General features: G+C 49.4%; 1 protein-coding gene across 5 annotated transcripts in view; it reads left to right on the forward strand.

Annotated features, from left to right (window-relative positions):
• Nucleotides 1-25,031, forward strand: part of KSR2 (kinase suppressor of ras 2) — a 387,205-nt gene that overhangs the window by 315,321 nt on the left and 46,853 nt on the right. For all 5 annotated transcript variants that reach the window (XM_070627136.1, XM_070627133.1, XM_070627135.1 and 2 more), the window contains exons 10-14: nt 5,764-5,932; nt 13,482-13,523; nt 14,173-14,245; nt 17,293-17,341; nt 19,111-19,478. In XM_070627136.1, the coding sequence (XP_070483237.1) occupies nt 5,764-5,932; nt 13,482-13,523; nt 14,173-14,245; nt 17,293-17,341; nt 19,111-19,478 (701 nt within the window). The remainder of the gene's footprint in view (nt 1-5,763; nt 5,933-13,481; nt 13,524-14,172; nt 14,246-17,292; nt 17,342-19,110; nt 19,479-25,031) is intronic.

The raw sequence follows: 25,031 nt of genomic DNA on the forward strand, positions 1-25,031 counted from the left end.
TCTTCCTCCCTCCCTCTCTCCTTATCTCCATTCCTCCAACCCTCCCTTCCTTCATTTCTTTCTTGCTTTTTCCCTTCACCTAGCACACATTTATTGGGGGACCACACTGTGCCTGGCACATTGCTGAGAATAGAGAGCTCTTAGCCTGGAGGACGAGACAGACAAGTAAGCAGAGAAGTGACCATGGAGAAGCAGCAACTGAAGCCGAGGCAGGGTGCAAGGCCAGCACCAGGAGTGAACGATGCACTTTACCCGGTGGCATAGGAGGTCAGGGGAACCTCTCAGAGGAGAGATCTGAGCTGGGTTTAGAAGAAAGAACAGGCATCTTCTAGGCAGGCTAGGACAGGGCTGGACAGATTTCCAAGCAGAAATAACAGCATGTCCCAAGCCTTAAAGATATGACGTGGCCTGGTTTGTGTTGGGAACTGCGGGCCATTTGATGTTACTAAGGCAGACGTTGTAGGGGTGGGGGTGGGGTGAGAGAGGAGTGGCTGATGTAAGCCCAGGTCTAGCCTGAATGTGGACTTCATGGACCAATGTTTTCTTTTAAACATGCACCATCATTTAAGCACGGTCCATGTGCCAGTTCCTTCCCGTGGGACAATAGTTTTTAGCACAAGCCTTTATAGTTTAACTGAGATAATGACCATCTTTTTACAGAGCGTCTAAGGAAACTTCTTGAAACTTGCCAGTCTGTGAGTAGAAGTTCAAAGAGGGGAGTCTTGGGGGGCTGGCCCCGTGGCCGAGTGGTTAAGTTCGCGCCTCCGCTGCAGGCGGCCCAGTGTTTCGTTAGTTCGAATCCTGGACGCGGACATGGCACTGCTCATCAGACCACGCTGAGGCAGCGTCCCACATACCACAACTAGAAGAACCCACAATGAAGAATACACAACTATGTACCGGGGGGCTTTGGGGAGAAAAAGGAAAAAATAAAATCTTAAAAAAAAAAAAACAAAACAAAGAGGAGAGTCTTGGTAGGGTGGATACATTCCTGACTTTCATTTCCCTTATCCCTCAAATGATGTAATCAGTCCCTAACTTCTACTTTAAAAACCTCATCTGGCCTATTGGGCTGAGTGAGACTTCTCTTCATGTCACAGCCCAACCACATAAATCTCAGCCCCACGTGTCACTGACGTTCCTTACACTAACGTGTCCTCTGCCATGGAAATGTAATTACCATTAGATAAATCAGGGTAAAGTGAGAAGACTGGCTTCTCGATGCCTTTCTACTAAAATCGGGTCAAATTACCTCCAAGGTGGTCTTGGCTGGCGGGTGGCTGGAATGAACTGGATCGTGACCTTGGCTGGAATAATGGGGCTATGTCCAAATGCTCAGGTCTCCCCTGCCTTTCACTGGACTCAACCTTATTTCTCCTGCACTGGGTCAGAGATCGTATTGGTGGGACCCATTATTCCAGGAAAAATGCCATAGCCTGAGAATGCCAATTGTCCAAGGAGTGGGTGTACTTTTCTCTCTCTAACAATTACAATGAAGTCTCCCCATTTCTCAGAGTCCCAGTTTCTCCCTCTGGAGAGAACACCCATCTTGCAGGTTTGCCATCAGGATTAAATAAACTAACAAATTAAAGACTTCCGCTTCCAGGAAGATGGAGTGGGTTACTGTTCTCTATTCCTCTCGCCTAAGTACAGCTAAAAACCCCGGACATTATATATGAAACAAACCGAGGAAGACTGAAAGATGGCAAGAAGAAGGCAGACTAGCTGGGGATCTCAGGACCCGAGGAATGGTGATGAGTTCCCTGAGATTCTTTTGGCCTCGTATATCCCAGATGTGAAGCTGATGAACCTGGCAACCTGGAAGTGCCAAGGGGTGAAGACAAAAAGAACCCCAACAAAAGCCTGCTCTCTCTAGACAAAGACCAGGAAAGGGACAGCTTGGCAAGAAAACTTTTACACGATAACCACGCTACCACAGCCAAAGTCCACAGAAAAATCTGTTGCCCTACCTCTACCCTCACCAACAAAGGCCAAGCGGAGAGTCTCGACTTCCACCCTCACCAAACTGTCACCTGGCACCCCAATCCCCCTGCCAGTGTGGTCTCAGAAAGTCTGAGTGGGGAGAAGGGACTTTCCTCCCCATTGGTGGTAATGAGACCCCTTCACCCAGCAATAATGCACCTGAGGAGGTAGAGTCGGTGATGGCCTCCTGCAGTCATCCGTCATTAGCGAGGCCACCCCCCATTCCTTGCTGTCAATGGAATTACATGGAGAGTAGGAATGAGGAACTTTACTTTTCCCAAAAAGAGTGGTATCCATGGAGACCGATGGGGGAGATGGGATTCCCACCCCCACCTGGTAATAATAAGGTACCCCTCCTGCCTTCAGTTGCCAGGAACGGCACAGTGGGGAACCTAGACTTCCACCCCTACCTGCCATAACAAGGCAGGTCCCCCTGCTTCGCTGCTAGAGCAGTGTCACAGGAGGCCAGCTAAAGCAGGAGGTTTAAATAAGATTCAGATTCTCACAACATAATGCCCAAGTGTCCAGGCTTCAGTTAAAAATCACTCATCATGCCAAGAGCCAAGAAGATCTCAAACTGAATGAAAAAAGACAACCAATAGGTGCCAACAATGAGACAAGTGAGATTTTAGAATTATCTGACAAAGAGTTTTAAAGCTGTCATCATAAAAATACTTCAGCAGGCAATTATGAGCATTCTTGAAACAAATGAAAAGATAGGAAATCCCTGCAAAGACATAGAAAGTTTCAGCAAATAAACAGAAGATACAAAGAAGAATCATGTTGCAATTTTAGAACGTATCATTAGAAAATACAGTAATTGAAATTTAAAACTCACTGGGGAAACTCAATGACAGAATGGAGGGGCAGAGGAAAGAACGTGTGAACTTGAAGACAGAACAGGAGAAACTACACAGTCTGGATAACAGAAAGAAAATGGACTGAAAAAAATGAATAAAGCCTCAGGGACCCTTGAGACTATAATAACAGAGGTAGCATTGGTGTCATCAGAGTCCTAGAAGGAGAGGAGAAAGAGGGCAGGGCTGAAAAAGTTCTCAGAGAAATAATGGTCAGAAACTTCCCAAAGTGGGCAAAAGACATAAGCTTCTGTTTCTATTTTTCTGATTAGGAAACTAATACACATACCATATTCATGGATCGGAAGACTCATAGTTAAGATTAGCAGTTCTCCTCAAAATTGATATACAGGTTTAACACAGTTCCTATTGAAATCCCAGCAAGATTTTTTTTTGTAGATAAAGACAAGATTATTCTAAAAGTTATATGAAAAGGCAAAGGAGTTAAAATAGCTAAAAAACAATTTTAAAAAAGAATAAAGTAGGAGTAACCAGTCTACCCGATTTCAAGACTTTATATAGTTATAGTAATCAAGACTGAAGAGGATATACAGATGGCGAGGAAGTACAGGAAAAGATGCTCAGTATCCTGAGCCATTAGGAAAATGCAAATTAAAACTACAGTGAGAATCACTACACTCCTATCAGAATGGCTAAAATAAAAAATAGTTTCAACACCAAACACTGGTGAGGATGCGGAGAAAATCCATCCCTCATACATCGCTGGTGTAAAATGGTACAGTCACTCTAAAGAGCAGTTTTGGCTTTTTCTTTAAAAACTAAACATGCCATTATCGTATTATCCAGAAATTGCACTCCTTGGCATTCATTCTAGAGAAATAAAAATGTATGTCCACACAAAACCTATGCATGATTGTTTATAGCAGCTTTGTCCACAGTGGCCACAGAGGGGAAACCACCTAGCTGTCCTTCAGGGGTGAATGGTTAAACAAACTGTGGTACGTCCATATCATGGAAGGCTATGCAGCAATAAAAAGGAAAAAAGTATTGATGCATGCAACAATTTGGATGACTCTGCAGAGAATTATTCTAAGTAAAAAAAAAAAAAATCTGAGAAGGTTATATACTGTATGATTCCATTTAAATAACATTCGTGAAATGACAAAATCGTGGCAATGGAGAATAGGTTAGTGGTGCCAGGGGTTAAAGCTGAGAGGGAGGGGTGGTGAGGAGAGACAGGGTCTCTATTATTTCTTACAACTGCACATGATCTGCAGTTATCTCAAATGAAAGGTTTAATTGTAAAATAAATACTGTCATCAACATGATAGCTATCATTTGTTGATGACAAAGTGCCTCAGCCTGATGCTAGGCAGGTAGATATACACATAAGCTTATTTAAACTTCATAACAGACCCACAAGGTGGGCCCATGTGAAGGGTAAGGAGAGACTGAAATTCACAGAGACACGGAGGCAGGATGACCGAGTGGAAGTGGAGTGGACTCAGGAAGGGTGACATGCACCGCACGGGCCGAGCACCCATTGGGCATCCAGAGGGAGGCGTCCATTTCTCCTCCCAGCTTGCCCTCCTATGCTCGTTGGTGCTTGCTATGCCGAATCTAGGATTTGGCAGGTAACCACACTTGTTGACAAATAACCAGGCCACACAAGGCCATCCTCAGGCACCTGGAGCCAATCCAAGTGATGGACCTCTGAGTGACATAGGGACCAAGTGACCACTGTCCTGTGAGTGAACAGATTAAGATGTCCCTGAGAACTCTTAGCTCTGCTGGCTTTGAGAGGCAGGAATCCCTTTTCTACGATGTTGAGATTTCCTAGTATTATTCCCGTTTTACCATGGGCAACGTTGAGGAGTGGAGAGGTTAAGAGTTTTGTCCAGGATGCGTGGGGAAGAGGCGGCTGTGGGATTTGAATCCGAGTTTGCCTGACTCGGGATTCTGCTTGTAGTAGTTTCCTGGGGCTTCTGTAACAAAGTACCACAAACTGAGTAGCTAAAACAACAGGCATTTCTTTTCTCACCATTCTGGAAGCTGGAAATCTGAAATCAAGGCGTCGGCTGGGTTGGTCCCTTCTGGAGGCTCCGAGGGAGCATCCATTCCATGCCTCTCTCCTTACCTCTGGTGCTCCAGCAATCCTTGGCTTGTGGACACATCAGACCATTCTGTTCCTCCATCCTCACACAAGCTTCCCCTCTGTGTGTGTCTCTCCTTTTCTGTTTCTTATCAGGTCACTTGACACTGGCTTTAGGGCCGACCCTGATCCAGGATGATCTCATCTCCAGATCCTTACCTTAAGTACATCCACAAAGATGTTTTTCCTAATAAGGTCACATTCTGAGGTTCCGGTGGACATGTCTTTTGGGAGACAGTATTCAACCACTTCACTGCCCCGACCTTGTCCCCCTCAGGGCCATTCTGAGGGTGCGCACATGGATTCTGTCTTCATCTTTGCTTTAGAGCAGGTCCAGGGGCAAAGAGAGGCAGGGCTGGTTCCAACAGAGATGCGAGGGAAGATGCTGGGGGCCCGCTCTCATGCTCTCTCTCGAGCTGTCAGGCTGTTGATTCTTTAATAAACACCCAGGAGGAGAGGTGTTAGGATGGAAAGAGCACTCTGGGCACCTCGGCGTGGGACTTTCCCAATCAAAGAGGCGCAGAGAGCATGGCTGACACCTATGTGGCTTTCATTACGTGGTGACCTTTCACTCTGGGGTCCAGACAGTGGACGGGAATTTGACTCCAGAAACTGTTCCTTCCATAGCTGGATGCAACCCACGGGGGATGACAAAGCAGGTGGCACTTTGGACGGATCTGGTGGTGGAGGAAAGGGCAAGAGGAGCTGAGCATGCTGGGGTGGGGGGCTCTCTTCCTGCTCAGCTCACTCTCACTGCTGTGTCTCTGCTTCCCGCCTGTCCCCTCACCCTGCCCTGTTTCCTTTCTGCAGGACCACATCCCTGTCCCTTACCAGCCAGATTCTAGCAGCAACCCCTCGTCCACGACATCCTCCACGCCCTCCTCACCAGCACCCCCTCTCCCACCCAGCGCCACGCCGCCTTCGCCCTTACACCCGTCCCCACAGTGCACAAGGCAGCAGAAGAACTTCAGCCTGCCAGGTACCTCCGTGCTTGGGGAGACGCAGTGGGTACGGCGTTGGAGGGGTGGATGTTAGGGAGGGGGTCGGTGGCTTTGTGGCAGAGCCCTGTCCGGGCCAGTGTGTGCCTAAAGGCAGTGGGTCGGAGGCATGTGATGGAGTCATACCACGTGCAGGGCAGTTGCCATGGCTACCTTATTTGATCTTCAGCCACGAGGTAAGTGTTAGCTCCATTTTACAGATGAGGAAACTGAGGCTCAGAGAGAGAAAGGGACTCTTAGAGACACTGCCTTTGGGTAAGCAGCACCCGGTGTCCCCACCTCAGTCTAGGTCCCGGGAGGAGCCATCTGCTCTGGAGCTGGCAGTTGTCTCATGGGCTAAATTGGTTGAAATTGGCAGCAGAATCCTGTGCCGAGGATCTCGGGGACCACACGCCTGAGCAGGGCTGCATTCTGAGCCTCCCTCCAGACATCAGGATAGGGCTCCGAATGGGCAGGCTCGAGTCCTGGATTCAATATCCAGCTCTGGCATGTTCTGCCGGGTGACCTCTGACTTCAATTTTCTCACCTCTGAAAGGATATAGGCGGATGAGAGGACCCCAGAAGGTTCTTCAAGCTCACCAAGTCTAGGGCACTCAGCTGCTGACCTGAGAGTCTGTGCTGGGCTGTGAGAGGGTGGAGAAGTCACTCACAAAGCTTTTTGGCTTCTTGGCCTCCTTTGTTATTAGACTTAAGAGATCTTTCCTCTGTTCTCCGGTGGGCCAGACCTCAGAGTCTTCCCACTCCTTCTGGGATCTGGCCCAGCCCACTTCCTGTTCCAGGGCTGCAAGCATGTTTCCTGCTTAGCCATGTTGGCAGCACCACAAGAAGGAGCTGGTGGAATGAGGCCTGGCTTGGCCTGTTGGAACCACAGTCTAGATCTGTGGTGTCCAATATGGTACCCACTAGCCACACGTGGCTATTGAGAACTTGAAACGTGGCTAGTGGCTGCCATATTGGACAGCACGAGTATGGAACATTTCCCACCGTGCAGCAAGTTCCACTCAACAGTGCTGGTCTGGGGGCCGAATTTCTCCTGAGCTAGCCAACTTCGTGCAGGGGGACAAAATCCCAGGTCCTCGGGCACAGGTCATACCCCTGAGCCTAATCAGCCATGAGTGACTGTCTGGGAGATGAATAGAGGTCCAGTCCTACACCAGGGCAACATCTAGATCCAACCAGCCGTTTAAGGACAAGCTGATCATGTCACCTGCCCACAGGTTTTGATCTGGGCTGTGTCCGTAGTGATAGGGCGCATCTTAAAGTCTACATCATCGGGATTTTTTGTTAAGTTCAAGACTGAGGCAGCCTTGTATCAGCCTGGTGTGAGGGCCACTCACCTGGCAGCCACCAAGGACCATAATGTGAGTCACCAGCTAGAATCATCTCAGTAAGAGTCAATTAGGCAGGTTGCCTGGCATTCCGCAGACTGAGGGCTCCACGGCCACCTCCAGCGTGGTCCGTTTCCTCTTCTCTGGAAGGGGGTGAATGGAAAAAGGACCCTTGGTGCCCCATGACCTTCCAAAGTTGGGGGAAGTGGGCCTGGGCGCTTTCCTAACACTGCCCTGCCCCTCTGAGACTCTCACGTCAGGGCTTCCGTTTCCCAGAGAGTGTTTGTTGTTTGTTTGTGGGTTAGGGGCTGGGAAGAAACCCGCTTAAGAGGGAACCATGCGACAAAGCACCACAGCTCTGCGTCCCTAAAAGACTCTGCGGGCATCTTTAGACAAGAGCCCCGACTCACCTGGGGAGGTCAGTGTGTCCCTTAGGCTCCTTTGTTCCTTCAGTCAGAGTCCCCAGGAGTGGTCCTCACCATCTCGCTGGGCTAGTCTGCCAGCGGATCTGAGCCTACTCCATGGTATGTCATGACACCGTCCTGGCCCTCTTTTTGGGAGAGGGCTAAGGGGTCCTTTGGGGGACGGCGCTTTAGAACAGCAAGAAGAGTGTGAGCTCTGGAGCCAGGTGCTTGGGTTCCAGTCCCTGCTCCACTACCTAATACCTGCCTGATGTTGAGCTAATAACTTACCTCTCTGCCTCCGCTCCCTCCTCCGTAAAATGGGTATTGTAATAGTACCTACTTTGTAGAATCATTGAAGGACCAAACATCATCATACATGTCCAGAGCTTAGCAGCGTGCCTTTCTCATTGCAGATCTGCAGAAATGCAAGCTGTTTTCATTATTATTACATAAATCCAAGAATAGCAATTTACCTTGGCTCCCATTTTGGCCTTTCTCATCATCACTGCTAATTAATACGGGCTTGACTAGGATTGTGGAAATAAAAATGAAATCCCCGCGTGTGCTGGTGTTGGCCTGTGAATTGCATTGAACCTTTGGGGAAGGTAATTTGGCATTGTCTGCTAAAGTTTAAAATGTACACTCCTTGGACCAGCAACATCACTTCTAAGAATTTATATATCGAAGTGCTTGCACCAGGGACCTGTGTGTGAGGATTTCATGGCAACAGTGAAGAATTTGGGCTCAACCTCGATGGCCATCACGAGGGCAATGGTTCAATACACTGTAATATATCTGTGTAACCAAATCCTCAGCCGCCCTTAAAAAGAATGGAGCAGCTCTCTCTAAATATTCCGACATGGAAAGGTATCTATAATATCTTTTAAGTGGAAAATAAGTGATTTGCAAAGCAATTGGTATAACATCCTATTTGTTGTAAAATAATTATATATATTTGTATATGTATGTTTATATGTGTGTGTATATATATTTGTATATGCACAAAAAAGTCTGCAAGAACTTCATGGTTGCTGTTTCTAAGAAGAGGAATTTTATTTTATGCACTTCTAGAATGTGTATAATAACGAGGAGCATGCACCCGTTTTATAATTGAATAATAATAATAAAATGCAATGTTGAAATGGAAAAAAAAAAAAAAATAGGGCCTTCCAGAAGGGCAGCCAGCTCTCCCCTCTGTCTTAGGCAGTATTAGCAAAATTCCCCCAGGGTGACAAGTACCTGTCCTGTTCACGCAAGGCCCTAGTCACCTGTCACGCTCTTGACTGCGAGCTTCTGTTGATGGGGAATGGAGCCTCTGGCTATGGTTCCCTGCCAGATGTTGAGTTTTCTGAAGACTATTCAAGCTAAGCCTAGGCATAACAATGTCTCTGGCATTGATTGAACTAGAACATTCTTGTGCAAAAGGGGCTGTGGAGTTAACAGGCATCTGGCTCGCTTGTTAACCTCAGGACATGTGAAGGGAGAGTGTTTAGTTAGCAAACCAAGTGTAGCCGTCCCAGGCTCAGCGTGTTTGTGACTGTGCTCTTCCAGTCGGGTTCACCTCCTTGTTCTCCTCCATTCCCTTCTGAATCCTGGTGCGTGTCGCACATGGCGAGTGCAGGATGGAGTCAAGGGTGCTGCCTGGACCAGCTGAACTGGGTTTGGATCCCAGCTTTGCCCCTTTCTACCTCTGTGGCCTTGCGTTCAGCACTGACTCTGTTTAGGTCTCAGTTTCTCACCTGTAAAATGGGGCGAACAATGCAGGTTTATGGGACATTTGCTGTGGCGAGATCCATGACGGGGCATTTTAAGGGATTGTCGGGTAGGTTTCTGAGACTGGAGTGTTCAAATACCTTCTTTCTTTGGAGCCACCTAGTGCCATCTTGAAACACACATACTCACGCGTGCACTCACATGTGCACACACGCACACACATACACACACTGCAGGAAATGGCAAATTCTAATGGCTCAAAGGGAGGAAAAAGGAGGCAGGCTCTGCCTTTGGTGGTGATTGTGGGATTCTGAGCTCTCACTTGGGCTGGGCCATTGGGCTCATGGGAGTGTTTGCTCCCTTTCAGAACCTCCCACCTGCCATCACTCTGCCCCAGTTTATGCTCTACAGAGCTCCTCATTCATTGCCATGGTCTTGTTCCTTTATTCACTTGTTTAGCATCCATCTCCTCCATCAGAATGTCTGCTTCATTCACCACCCTACACCCACAACCCAACGCATTGCCTCCTGCTGAAGGCACTAATTAAATGTTTGTTGACTGAATGAATGAGGGAACGAATGACTTGAAATTCATGCATTGCCCAGGGCTGCAGTTTTTTCTCTTTTGAACTGTCTTCTGGCCCTCTGGCTGCTTTCTTCCATTCATTTCCTGAACAGATATTTATTGAGCCAGGTACGCTGTGAGGCTCTAGGTATGGAGCGCTGCACAACCAGACGTACTCCTGTGTGATTTTGCTGTTGCTGCTGCCGCTTGTAAGCCACATGCTTAGTGGCTTAAAGCAGCACAAATTTATTATCGTATACTTATGGAAGTCACAAGTCCAAAATCCATTTCCCAGGGCTAAAAGTCAAGATGGCATCAGGGCTGATTTTCCTGGAGGTTCTAGAGAAAAATCCATTTCCTTGCCTTTTCCCAGCTTCTAGTGGCTGCCCACACTCCTTGGCTTGTGGCCCTGCGTCGCTCCAACCTCTGCTTCCATTATCGCATCTCCTTCTCTGACTCTCTCTGACCCTGACCCTCTTGCCACCCTCTTATAAGGACCCTTGTGATTATATTTAGGGCCCACCCAGAGAATCCAGGATAATCTCCCCATCTCAAGATCCTTAACTCAGTCACCCCTGCAGGGTCCCCTTTGCCATGCCAGGTAATGTATTCACAGTGTCCAGAAATTAGGACGTGGACACCTTGGGGTGGGGGCATTCTTCTGCCTGCCAAAGTCTGTTTTCTCATGCAGTTTATGGCTTATTGGGAGAGACAAGTGTTAACCAAGCAAACATACTCATGAAAATAGAATTCTAAATTGTGATAAGTGCTAGGAAGGGAGAGAAGATGCTGTGTGCCAGTTCAAGAGGAGAACAAGTTTAGGCTGAAGGGTCAGAGGCAGCTGAGTTCCAGAGATGGAGGAGAGCTGTCCAGGCAGAGAGGGGAGCACGTGCAAAGGCCCTGCCACAGGAAAGAGCTGGAAAAATGTCCCAGGGGCCCGAGTCTCATAAATGAGGGAACGTGGCCCCAAGTGAGACTCAGAGCTGCAGGGGTGAGGCCTGGCGGGCCTCGTAGGGAACAGCAGGAATTTTGACTTTATGTAAGACACATGGGATGCAGTGGAAAGGCTTAGGCAGAGGATGACTTGATCCTGTTCCTTCCTTCTAGGAGACCACTCAGGCTGCTCTTAGGAACCTTAGGGAAGGAGTGGGGGCTCCGGGGCGAAGTGCTTTCAAAGTGGCCCGCTGGTCTCTCTGACCTCCGGTCACCTGAAGCCTCCCAGATCCCGGGTCCTCTTCCATGCCATAAAACAGGACCACTTGGCTCTCCGGAGCAGGCCGCTCGGGTTCGTCGGCTGCCCCTTCTTGCTGGGGTCCTTTGTCAGCAAGAAGAACAGGGCTCACTCATGCCTTCCGCCTCTTCTGGCCTCCCTCTCCCTTCAGTCATCAGGAACCAGCTGTCCCCCGGCATGCAGAGGGGTCGAGGAGGGGGTTGGCTCTGTGCGTGGAGGCGCTTGTTGGGTGTCCCATTGCCTGACACCTGTCCCTTCTCAGAGCATGCTTGCTGTCCATTGCCCAGCCCCTCCTCTTTAAAAGAACCTAACTGCCAGCTAACCTTTTCTGCAGACACTGAATCCCCCGTCCCAGTTGGGGCGAAGAGATCAGCTAAGCCTCTTGAGAAGCTTGGGTAGTTTTTCTTTTTTAATTTTAGCCCCTTGTTGACTAACAAGATGTCTGCACGCAATGAAAAAACCCAGGTTGCGTAACAGAAGAAAGGTCCTTGAAATCAGGGGGTTGCTTTTCTTTTAAAGCTTTGCTCCGTGACCTTCAATGAGTGGCTTCCCATCCTGGGCACCTCATGTTCTAGCATCAAAAATGCATCCCTTTGGATTCCAACTATCTAGGGTACTTGGGGATTGTAGCACTAAAAGACAGTTGATTAATTGAACAAACATGAGTTGCGTAGCTGCTGGTGCAAGGTACCAGCCCAGGTCCTCGGGGTCCCGAGATACCAGGACTCGCTCTGTATCCTGGGAGAGTTTATAAATCAATTGCATCCTCAGGGACAGCTAATGACTTCACTGTTGAACCTACCCAATTGTCTCCTAATTATAAATCATTCTTGTCTGTTAGTTGAGAGAGCTTAGAAAGATAGTGGCTGGTTTGTTGCACCTAATACTTATTCTGTGCCTACCATACGCTTTTATCTCATGCAATGATGAGCTCAGTCCTATGCGGGAGCGACTATTCTTATCCCCATTTTACACATGTGGAAACTGAGCCTTGGAGGGAGTTACTCAAGCTTTTACAAGCAGCCAAAAGAAGAGGTAGAATTCGTCTCTACAGGATCAGCTTCTAGACCCCAGCTCAGAACCCACCGTGCTAATTCTTGCCGAGCCAACTCCCAGTTGTAGCTTGTCCTTGAATATAATAAGATAGTTTCTGGAAATATATTCACCAGCGCACACTCATATCTGACTCCATCCCTGCTCACTTCCTTTCCTTGGGGCTGGAAAGCTCCATGTGACCTGTCCCCTCCCCTGACACCCCTGCTACCCTCCTACTCCAGGCCTTCCATCTCACTGGCGTAAGTGGTAACATTAGAAATCTTGAAGATGTTTGGAACAACTGGCCCCTGGTAAGAGGACTGGAAGTAAAATGAAATAGGGGCACCAGCAGTGAAGTTGAGGAAATTACTTTTGTATCATTTTTTCCCTAAATTTAGAAATTAATTCATGCTTGTGGAGGCAGAATAATGGTCCCCCAAAGATGACCAGATTCTAATCCCGGGATCTATGAATGTTACTTTATATGGTAAAAAGGAACTTTGCAACTGTTACTAAGGGAAGGATCTTGAGGCGGAAAGATTACATTCAGAGTCCGCCCAGAGACTCCAGGGTAATCACCAGGATCCTTATAAGAGGGAGGCAGGAAGGTCGAAGACAGGAGAAGGCGATTTCAGGATGGAAGCAGAGGGTGACGTGGTGGGGCTAGGGGCCGAGAAATGCAGGCAGGCTCCAGAAAGAACCAGCCCTGCCGACACCTCGATTTTAGCCCCTTAGGACTCATTTCAGACTGCTGACCTCCAGACTATAAGAGAATAAATTTGGGTTGTTTTCAGTCACCAAGTTGGTGGTCATTTGTTAGAACAGCAACAAGAAAACTAATGCAATGCTCAATGTAGAGAATTTGGAAAACACAGGAAACTCATAAAGGGTTTTTTTTTTTTAAAGCCACTGTAATCACTCTGCCTACAGGCGAAAAAATAATATTTTAGATGATGACTTTGCGGACTTTTTCTGTGTGTGTGCTCTCATGCGTTTAACAAGACTGCGATTGTGCTCAGGATGACTCTCCGAGCTGGGGTGCCCTGTTTTCAGGGAGCATCGAATGGGAGGGTTGGCTTGGATTTTAGAGCTCTGGTTTCTTTACACATGGTCTCAGTCCTTTGGAATTCAGGGTGTCTGCAGAAGTCTGGAAACCCTTGAGGCTGGGCGCCTGGTGGCTGTGGGAGGCCAATTTGGTACCCGAAGGGACGGCTCTGGGGTGGCGCTCACTCTGGTGCTTGCTTCCTTCCTCAGCATCCCACTACTACAAATACAAGCAGCAATTCGTCTTCCCAGGTGAGTCTCGTGTGAGCCCAGCCCCTTCTGAGCACGCCCGCTGAGGAGCGGGAGTTGCTGGAATGGATGGAGGCGCCTGTTGTTGGGGGGCAAGCTCAAAGAGAGAGGGGGAAGGAATCACCAGACCCCAGGATACTGGCTGGACATGGGAGTGGAGAAGGAAGGGGTGGGAGTCCCAGGGGCACAGTGGCACTAACGAGGCCCCAAGGCACAGGAGAAAGACCTGAGAGGGTTACCTACTATGGACAGATGGGCAAGGTGGGGAGGAGTCCAGGGCCATGTGGCAAGGGAGAGCTGGTCAGAGGGCTTGAGTTGAGCACTGGGAGACGTGAAACCAAGTGGCTTCAGCATCCAAAGGGAAGTCAGGAGTGAGGAAGATTCAGAGATGGCCAGTGGATGCCTCAGGCCAGAGGCTCAGGGGTTCTAGCAGCCCCCTAGGCAACAATGGGGAATTTTGTTCAGGATGTCCTCTAGAACACTGGTGCATCTAAGTAAATGGTCTAGGAAGGGAGAGAAAGGATTGGCCAGCCCCAGGGGCCCATGATCTGGGGAGAAGTTACTGGCTGCCAGCGTCTCCCAGGAAGCAGACTTTTGGGGGTGGTTGTGGACTCCACAGTGGGTTTCTGACTGTCTAATCTCTGGCTCTCAGATGTGGTGCCGGTGCCAGAGACGCCGACCCGGGCACCCCAGGTCATCCTGCATCCGGTGACCTCGAATCCAATGTAAGTGAGACAGAGATCTCTTTCCCCTGCCCTGGGCTCCGGTCTCCTCAGGATCCCTGTCTTCTTTCGTCCTCTTCCTGGAACTGATAGGGTGGGAAGCAGGGGGAGAAGTACAGGGGGACAGAGAGACATAGGGAAGGGCTCAGGCAGAGAGAGGGAGCGTGACAGCCCAGGCGAGAGAGACAATGCTGGCCCGCATGAGTCAGCTCTGCCTTGTGTCCCTGACCCTGCCTGTCAAGTGTGATTTCCAGAGACCAGACCATTTCCTTAGGACCGCCAGATTCTCCTATGATGAGAAAGACAACCTTCCCCAGGCAACAGCTAGGGCTCAATGAAAGGACAATTCTTCTGCGTCATGGTCCCCGGTTTAAAAAGTGTAATTTAGGTTTGTACCAGGGATCAACAAATTACAGCCTATGGGACAAATCCAACTTGCCGCATGTTTTTATAAATAAAGTTTTATTGGAACACAGCCATGCCCATTTGTTTACAACGCACTGTCTACGGCGGCTTTTGAACTACAGCAGGAGAGCTGAGTAGTTGCAACAGACCGTATGGCCTGCAAAGTCTAAAATATTTACTCTCTGGCTGTTTGCAGAACAACTTTGCTGGCCTCTGGTTTATACTGTTATAAAAATAATATAAGATAGTTTTGGAAAATTTGGACTAATTCTGTAAAAAAAAAAAGACAGGAAAAATAATCACTTATAATCCTACTGCTCTTAGAAATTTGATGTGTGTTCTTTCTATTCATGTTTTACATACTTGTGATGCATGATACCTGCAATTTCCGTCCTTTTTTATCCCTTAATGCTGTTACATCGCATTTTTCATATTACTCCAGACTCTTCCTACGCATTGTTTTTAATGGCTGTAAAATACCATATTGACGTAGAATAATTTCCTTGATCATTTCCTCTTGCTGGATCTTACAACTTCCCATATTTCACGGTTATAAGCAGTGCTGCAGCGAACATCTTTGTGTGGCGTCTTTAGCATCTTTAAGATACAGACCTCTTTCCAGGTGGTCTATTGCTTGTGCGGCAGAAGTGAAATCACCTTCCTTAACTTTTCCTTGGTTGTGACCAAAGTCTGGGACACCCTAGGGACCTAATTGCAATTTGGCTGGTTTCCCAACTCACATTTTCGCCTCCTTGGTTTTTCTTCTGGCTCCCCTCGCTGCTCCGTCCTTTCTGGTGGTGTTATGGACTTTGTTAAAGACCCAAATGATGTATCTCCGAAATCAAAGGAGCAGCAATTTGCCGGGGGATATTGTGCTCACATCTAGCTCCGGATCATTTCTCTGCTGCACGTAAACTAATTCCACAATTTGTGCAAGACGAACTCCAGGTTATTAACGGACAGCCAGGGGGTGCCAGGGACAAGCAGAGTCAATAACTGCCCACGATCTGCTTAAATGTGCCTGGAGTGATGGGAACTAACTTAAGTGCAGAAGAGAAGTCATGGAATGGCCCGGCTGCAGTAACCACGCCTCATGCCAGCAGAGGAGGGCTGCCTGTTTTCTTGGGTGTGAGGAGGGGCTCCAGCTGCGTTGTTCCCCCCAAATCTCCCCCAGGGCGGCAAGCTCCCAGCATATCAGTTGTCACAGTGCCGTTCCATCCCGCCTTCCCAGGCTGTGCTATAAATAATTGGTTCATACAATGGCTGAATGTTCATACATCATACAGATGCCACTTTGTGAGGACCCTTCTTTCGGTTCTCACAGTCTTTCAGACTCTCTCTCACCAGGAGCCCCTCCATCAAGTGGATTGACTCTGTCTGCAGGGTCAACAGCTTCCTGGGGTCTGAGGGTGAGGATAGGGGAGGCCCCCAAAATGAGGGGGCAGGTAGAGGGAATCTGCTAAGCTTCCACTGGGGACGTAGGAAGGGCACATGGTATCCGTGTGATTCCTTCCTGCTCCCAGTTCCAGCTCTTCTGTGCCTTCGGCAGCCCAGCTACTATAAACACATACACATCCTCTACTCTAAAAACACACCCCAAAACACTGCAAACACACACTGTGCCCCAAATCCCCATCACATACCATGCGCTCAGACACTCCCCTCACACCCTAATACATACTCAGTTATACCATCAACATACAGCCTGCCTCGTGTGTACATGCAACTCACGTGCACACAGAACAGAGCACAGAGCATATCCCATAATACCCACCCAGTACTCTATATATACTTAGTACTCACACAAACACATTGTGCCCCCCAGCGCCCACTCCCAGTATGTTCATATATCTAGAACGCACCTGCAGCTCACGAGCTTCTGCATGCATCCCACACACACACGCACGCACACACGTGTCTTCCAGCCTTGTGTCCTCCTCCTCACTCTCCTTCCACACACCCCGATCCAACAAGATGGGCGCAATCGGTCCATCTCAAACACTGAACTTTCAAATACATCCAGCAATCCTCTCCCTTGAGAATTTCCATTTATTCAGTCCGTACCTAACTTTCGGCCCTTGTCACTTTTAGCCTTTCTGCACAACATCTATGCACTTGCTTTAGTCTCTTCAGTAGTAATGTAATATTCCTCAAAGTCAGGAGCCAGGCCAGTTTCAACTCTCCATCCCTCTAAGGGCCTGGCGCTGTTCCTGGCACATAATTCTACTTGAAGGAATGAATGAGCAAACAAATGGATGCTAAGATCCTTCTAGAAGTTTCCGAATCTCAGCGTACTTTAGAGATCTGATTAATTCTTTCCTGGTGAGGACCTAGAGCTCTGAGGATTCTTCCACTTGTGGCATTTAGGCCAATTTACAAGGAAGCTGCTAGATTAGTGGAAACCAAAGCAATAAAGAAAAATGAGCCCTGAGCAGCCCAGAAAATCTATTTAAAACAACGTCCTTGCACACTGCTTCTTTCTGGCAAGGCTATGGATTATTTCAGATGCAAGCATTGAAGGGAAATTCAAGAGAAGGGCTTGATGGTTAGGATTTCTCATTTTGGAACTTTTCATACATGGGTAAACTTGATACATGGACCTACCTTTTCACCTGAGGGTCACATTTATTTTTCTTTCTTTAAAGCTTGGAAGGAAATCCATTACTTCAAATTGAAGTGGAGCCAACCTCGGAGGTGAGAACTAGAGAGCAATGAAGCAGCTTTTTCCGGGGGCTGCCCAGAGCTTGGCACAGCCCACTGAGGTCAGGAGCCAGGGTGTCCGGAGGCTGGGGGCCCATGGTGGGGGGCAGGTGGCTCTGCTTGATGGATGTTCTAACTCCAGGACGACGAGCAAGCGGTGGCCCCTCCGGGCACTGAGCCTAATGGGCCGTTCTGGTGTGCATCACGGAAAAGCACGTTGTGTGGAAGTTGGCAAGTGATTTGCATTCTGAGTTGAAAAACCAGCTCAAGGCTGGGTGAATACCAAGGGGATGTGCCCCACTGCCTTCACAAGAATACGTGGGAGGCGGGGCGGGCCTCAGGGACCCTGGGCTTGGCGGGGTATCGAGAATGTTCTGGGGCTCTTCCCAACTGCCAGAGCCACTGGAGGAGAAAACGATGCGTCCTGGGGGAGAACCATGGAGTCTCAACCCCTGGGCTCTGCCGGTATGTCCCCAACTGAAAGGAATAGAGTCAGAGTTTCCAGAGAAAATTATGTCCTTTTCTGGAACTGTTGTGGCAGTTGAAAACTGAGCCTGAGAGAAGCAGATGTTTCCTGTGTCCCTTCTCCTGAGTGTGCCAGTGGAGACAGCCTGCTCAGGTTTGGGGCCAGGAGCACCTGCACCCAGCCAAGGGGCCACCTCCTCAGGCTGTCTCATCAGGCCTCAAGCCCTTGGGGATCCCCATGGGCTCAGGCACCTGCTGTTCCCACACTCCAGCAAAAGAGCCAAGGGACAGGGCACCCCAGGCACCCCAGACACCATAGTGGGAATGTGGGTCCGTAGACCTTGAGTGTTTAGCTATTGGGATGGTCACGCCTAAGTGTACCGGAGTCATATGGGCATGCAGGACAAAAATGCAGGCTCCTGGCCCTGGCCTGCTGGTGTTCTGATTCAGTCCATCTGGGTGGGGCCCCGGATCTACTGAAGTTTCTACCGCATTTTCTCGGGCATCCCAGTGCATGTTTCATACCTGTGGTCAGATCTGTGCAAAGAACTTAACAGGCCTTCATCTCACTGAAAACCTCACACCACCCCCAGGAGCAGATTTGATGAGCCCCACTCTGTGATGAGGAGAGGAAGGCTCAGAGATGGCAAGTGACCTGCCCAAGGTCACACAGAGGCCAGATTCCAGCTCATTTGGTCTGCCCGTAAACCCATTCTGTCAGCCTCTCACTCTCCTGTCTCTGCCCTCCCGGCTGCACAGGAACCCGGGCCTCTGGCCTGTGCAGAGTCGTTCTGACCTCTCCCAGTTTCTGACTCATCAATTCCAAATTCCCTGGGGGAAGCAGAGACACACCAAATTGACGGTTGTCACCTGTTACCTGCAGACACATGATGTACCTGTATTTTAGCCTGGCTTTGTGACCTGGAGCTTCCCAGGGTGACCAACCCTCTCTGTTTGCCGGGACTGAGGGGTTTCCAAGGTGTGGGACTTCTGGTGCCAAAACCAGGGAAGTCCCAGGAAACTGGAATGGGTGGTCCCCCTTGCATTTCTCCTCTCTGAGCCTCAGTTTCCCCCTTAGCACAAGAGAGTCAGATTACCACCATCTCCCTTTCAGCTCCTTCACTGTAAACAATTCTAGACCCAAGCTACCTGGGAAAATAGAGAGAGATGTGGGCACCAGCCCAAAACGCACATAGACATGTGTCCAGACCTGCACATGCACAAAGGGACCCAGCACGACTTCGTGGGACGGTGGGGCGGGGGCAACAGCTCTGACCTCTCTCCCCCTCCGGCCACAGAATGAAGAGGGCCACGACGAGGCCGAGGAGTCGGAGGATGACTTCGAGGAGATGAACCTGTCCCTCCTCTCGGCCCGGAGCTTCCCGCGCAAGGCCAGCCAGACGAGCATCTTCCTTCAGGAGTGGGACATCCCTTTTGAGCAGCTGGAGATCGGCGAGCTCATCGGGAAAGGCCGCTTCGGGCAGGTGTACCACGGCCGCTGGCACGGCGAGGTGGCCATCCGGCTGATCGACATCGAGAGGGATAACGAGGAACAGCTAAAGGCCTTCAAGCGGGAGGTGATGGCCTACAGGCAGACGCGGCATGAGAACGTGGTGCTCTTCATGGGCGCCTGCATGAGCCCGCCCCACCTGGCCATCATCACCAGGTCAGTCCCACCTGGGCTCCGCACCGGCGCATTCATTCCCCAAGCTCTGCTTCCCGCGGGGTTGAGAAACGGGGGTTCTGGGTAGTTCAACATTCTGGTGGATAGAACACCTGTAGCTCTACCATTCACAGCTTATCTGGGTTTTAAGATTTGAGATTCCAGAAAATACTTTTAATGCTAAAACTCTCTGGCAGGGCAGTGCCATGGAGAGAGCATGCACGGGGAGTCAGACAAGTAGGTTCTAGATGCCCCTGTTCTCCAAGTATTGGTGAAACAACATCTCCGAGACCCACCCTCTCCGCATGTAAATTGAGTGAATTAGGCTAAATCAGGGGTCGTTAGACTTTTTTTGCAAAGGGCCCAATAGTAAATATTTTCAGGCCATACAGTTGCATTAGCAACTACTCAACTCTGCCGCTGTGGTGCGGACGCAGGCCCAGACAAGATGTAAATGGATGTACGTGACTGTGTTCCAATAAAGCTTTATTTACAAAACCAGGCAAAGGGCCGGATTTGGCCCTCGCACTCTAGTTTGCCGACCCCTGGACTAAGATCCTGATGAGTGTTACGCTAACTTTCCTTAAAGTAGGAGAGCACATTTGTGGGCTTCACCATTGTGGTTTTAAATATCTAGGATCTGTGATCCATAGCTGCCCAGAAGGAGCAGTTAATAGAGAACTGACGTTAAGATAATGTCAGATGCTAGCAACTTTGTTGGACTTGCTCTGTCTAACTTTACCCAGTGATGTGAGGCGTTGAAAAAAAAAATAGCTTTGTTTTCAGCTGAACAGTTGTGAAACAATTCTTTGTGTGTTTTTAAACTCTGGAAGTTACTGCCCTGTTGCGCTGAGACTGGCCACAGCCGCGGGGTTCTCGGTATGGCCTGTGCTGCCAGAGGTCAAGTAGGAGCTCTCTGCTTCCTAAACTTCACTCGTCAATAAGATCCCAAATGTGTAAAGCTTGCGTCTTGGCAGGTACCGTAGCAGGACCTGGGGGCTCAGGGAAGAACTGATGTGTCTTAATGTCTTCCCTGTGATGCAAAGCCCCCTTGAGTCCATTTAGAAGACCTTGGTGATTGGCAGAAGCTGTGTTATTGTCTGTCACCATTGATGATGCTGATGGTGAGTTGACTGGAGCCCACATGTCAGGAAGAGCCTGGAAAGGATGGGAGATCTCGGCGTGGCCCTTCAACTCTCCTTAAACCAGGGTGAACACGGTGGTTCTCAACTCTGCACAGGGCAGGGGCGGCTCTCCAGTAATCAGCCCACGTCACACTCAGGGGCTGAGGTGCTCTGATTAGGTGAGTGTTTCAATAAGCTTTTGCTGAGTGACAGAACTTCGTGGTTTCTCTCTGTTCTGGGGACAGTGTTTCTGTGCTGAGCCAGGCTCAGTTGCTGGGCTCTTGGCTATGTCTGTGGTCACCTGGCAGGTCGGATTGAGGGCTGGTCAGTCTTGGATGCCCTCAGTCCCGTGTCTGCGGGTTGGCAGGCTGTCAGCTCAGGTGCCTTGGTTCTCCTCCCCGCGGCCTCTCACCCCCCAACAGGCTAGCTCAGACTCATTCCCATGGTGGTCTCAGGGCTCCAAGTACAGCAAGAGGTCAAGCCCTGATGGACAAGTGCCTTTCACTCCTCTGGTTGTGTTTCATTGGCTAAGTCCATTGGCCAAAGCAAGTCATGTGGACAACCTCCATTCAAGGCAAGGAGAAAGACGTTACCTCTGGATGGGCAGATTCGCAGGGTGACACTGCAAGGGCATGGATGCAGGGAGAGGAACAGTCTGTGGCCATTTTTACAACCTACCATCGCAAAACCATTAACACCTTTCTTATCCAGTGAGTATCATCTTCATCAGCCGGCAAGCAATAGCCCTTCCCCTGGGGTGCAGAAGTCTGGTTAGAAGGTGGTTTTTTCCCCACCCCTGGCCTTCTACCCACTCTCCCACCAGTCTGTTACCCCAGATTTCTCTCTGGTCAGCTCCTCACCTTTTGACCTGCTAACATCTCTTTTTCACATCCCCCAATTAGAAATCTGAAATCCACGATCTCCTTTCCTTTGCCTGGCCCTTCTAAGGACCTCCTGCCTCCTGCCCTCTGACTTTTCCAGTATTATCATGGAGCCCAGGTCCCCAAGCCCCCCTCCTCCCTTTCCCAAAGGCTGGCTCATTGGAAGTGGACGGATTGAGTTAGCAGCCATCCTTGAAACACGAGTGGTCATTATGAAAATGTGTCACTCCTCCTGCAAGCCAGCTGCATTTTCGGCCCCTTTTCTATTATGTACGAAACTCAGCGTCCCCCTCCCCAAGCACTATAACTGCCTGGAGATTTCACAAATAGCACAGCCTTTTCCTGGCACCGTGATAAAGACTCTGCAGCTTTGGGACATGTAATTGGTCTCTGAAGTGTTTTAGTATTTTGTGTGAAGAAGCCAGATGAGCCCCAAAGAAGTAGCATTTATTCCATACTATTGTGTCATTATATATTTATCCTAGGGAGGGGCTCTGTGCCTCCCTCTCTCCCATTCAGCACTGTCCACTTGTTGGCCATCCACGTCTCTTATCTGAACGTTCAGTTTGAAACCAAATATTTGAGTAATTTGATTAATCACGTGCATTCGCACAATTGGCTGGCAGAGGTCGATGGTTGGCTGATAATCAACCAACTGGAACAATTTTTGGACCTTGGATTTATCTTACAGAGAACATGAGACCAGATAATTACCTGGCATATTCCAGATAAATTCACAATGGCGTGTTCTAGCCAATTACTTAGTAATTATTGTTGAAGTTAACAAGTATTTCTAAGATTAGCTTCCTTGTAAAGTAGTGTGTATGGCTCTTGGAGAATGAGTAATAACCAACTAGTTACCCAATTGCTATATCCACAAATGCAATTAGCAGCAGAATTGCTAAATTGTTTCACAACTGGGTCATTATGGGATTATTGCAAAGCTATCGACAGCCTGCACCATTGCTCATTTTAAAAACTCCAAATGGAATTTGAAAGCCAGTAAAGATAGAGTTGAATGAAAGCGTCTCTCATCCTTCTGTCTTGCTGTGGAGTTTCCTAGGCCTCAGTTCCCCCATCTGTAAAATGGGCAGGTAGAAGTGGATATTTGAGGCAGGGTCCTTCCAACTCTAACGAAATTCTTTGGTTCTCTGAGAACGGGCGTGTTTGAGAAGCAGCCTGCCACGGCTCTGGACCAGTGCGGTCCAACCGGACCTCCTGCTTCCGAGCCACCAAAGAGAGGAAGGTCAGTAACATGTGGATTCCTGGGTCTACCTGTGTTAGGGTCCTTAGACTGTCATAACAATCAGCACAAACTTGGTGGCTTAAAATGTCCCAGATCTAGTCTCTTACAGTTCTGCAGGTCAGAAGTCTGGAGCAGGCTCACTGGGCTAAAACCAAGTCAGAGCTGTGTTCTTTCTAGAAGCTCCAGAGGAGAACCCCTTTCCTTGCCTCTTCCAGCTTCTAGAGCTGCATTCCTTGGCTGGTGGCCCTTCCCACATCTTCAAAGCCAACAGTTTAGCATCTTGCTTCATTGCCGCAACTCCCTCTTATAAGGATACTTGTGATGGCCTTTAGGACCCACCCAGAAAATCCGCGGTCATCTCGCATTTCGAGATGCTTAACTCAATCACATCTGCAAAGTCCCTTTTGCCATCTTCGGTAACGTTCACAGTTTCCAGGGATTGGGACCTGGCTATCCTTGGGGGCCATTTTTCAGTCTACCCACATCACCCTCGACCTAGTGAGTCAAGTCTGTTCGTAGGTGAAACCTTTTAACCAAGCTCCCCAGCCCATTCTAATCCAACCGATATTTGGGAACCATGCCCTAGAGAATATCGCCAGGGAGACCTGTTATGTGCTCAGCATTGATGCCAGATCTGTCCAGCTGGTATGAAAGGAAATGGAAACAGGGAAGTTTCCTGTGGAAAATAGGACAGAATTACAAAATATGAGGATCTCAGTGGGTGGTAATTTGTTATTTATCTGGTGATGGGCATACGGGCCAGCCTACCTTAGCCTGGTGCCAGGGAGACAAAGACAAAGCAGAGCTGAAATGGATGTCTCTGAATGGGCTTCGTTAGGGAGCAATGACACCACCGAACCTATCCCTTCCATGTTACAGAGGCGGAAACTGGGACCAGGAGAGGAAAGTGGGGCCATTACAAGAGCACAGGTCTCTATCGATACACTTCATCCTCCCACAGCTTGAAAACCCCATCTTCCCCAGTGCTTGCCATTCATCCATCCATCCGTTCATTCATTCATTCAACAGATGTTTAGTAAACACTTATGAAGTCCCAGGCACGTTGCTGGATGCTAGGGGACGATGGTGAGCCAGACAGACATGGACCTTGTTCTCAGAGTGCTGTCATTCTAGTCCGGGGTGGGTGGGGGGAGCGCGTGGGCAGAGTAGTACTAAAGTAGTAATTAGATCATTTGCGTAGGTCCCTCCCTGTGCGTTGACGCAAACAGAACAGAGAGATGTGCTTAAGAGGGACTTGGGTGTTGGGGTCATTTTAGGTAGGGGGAGCCAGGCAGCCTCTCTGAAGAAATGATACTTGGGCAGGGACCTGAATGCCAGGAGCCAGCTGTGCAGATGTGGGGGCAGGGCACACCCAGGAGATGCAAAGGCCCAGGGGTAGGAATGAGCAGGGAGTGTTTGTGGATGTGAAAGAAAACTGTGGTGGCAGAACCACAGGCAGGGCAAAAGGGTAGAAGATGAGGGTAGAGAAGCTGGCAGGAGCTTTCCAGGGGAGGGGAAAGGCTCTCAGTCCTGGTTGTGTTGGGGGGGACTTTTAAAACAATCCAACGCCTGGCTCTTCCCCTACCGTAGTCCCTCACTGGGGCCGGATGATTCATTTACAGGGGCTGTCCTGTGCACTGTAGGATGTTTAGCAGCATCCCTGCCCTTACCCACTATGTTCTAATACTAGTTGTCCTAGTTGGGACAACCAGAAGTGTCTTCAGATATTGCCAGATGTCCCCAGGGGGCAGAGTTGCCCCAGTTGAGAACCCCTGTCCTAGAGTCTCTAACTGTCTGGCTGGGGCTCGGACCTGGTACCAAACCTGGCAGGTGGCTCCACCAGGCAGCCAGGAGGCCCTCTGAGCCCCTCAAGCCTGGTGAGAGGTCTGGGTTTTCGCTGAGGGCAGCAGGCAGCCGCTGGCGGGTTGTGGGAGGGGGTAGGACCTGGTGTCTTTGAGGGCAAAACTTGGGGAACCTCCAAAATAAAGGCTGGGGACCCAAGGGGAGGATTTTGATGGCTGCAGAGGCAACAGCGGTTCAAGGAAATGTCAGTGTGTCTGCCCTAATTTCCCATCGGGATCAAAGAGCTGATGACTTCGGTGGAATGAGCATCGTTGCTCCCGTCCCATCCCCTGCCCTTGGCCAGACCGGAAAGGCTGTGTTATGAAGACCACCCATCGTGGTTGCTGTTTTGACAGGAGAGGAGGGTCTACACCAGCCGACACCCTTGTCGCCTCCGAGGCAGAGTCTAGGGAGGGAGAGGCCGCCCCATTCTTCCCACAAGGTTTATCCCAGTGTCCCAGTG

Source organism: Equus przewalskii, chromosome 7 (genome assembly GCF_037783145.1).
Source record: "Equus przewalskii isolate Varuska chromosome 7, EquPr2, whole genome shotgun sequence".
In the NCBI taxonomy this organism is placed as follows: Eukaryota; Metazoa; Chordata; class Mammalia; order Perissodactyla; family Equidae; genus Equus; species Equus przewalskii.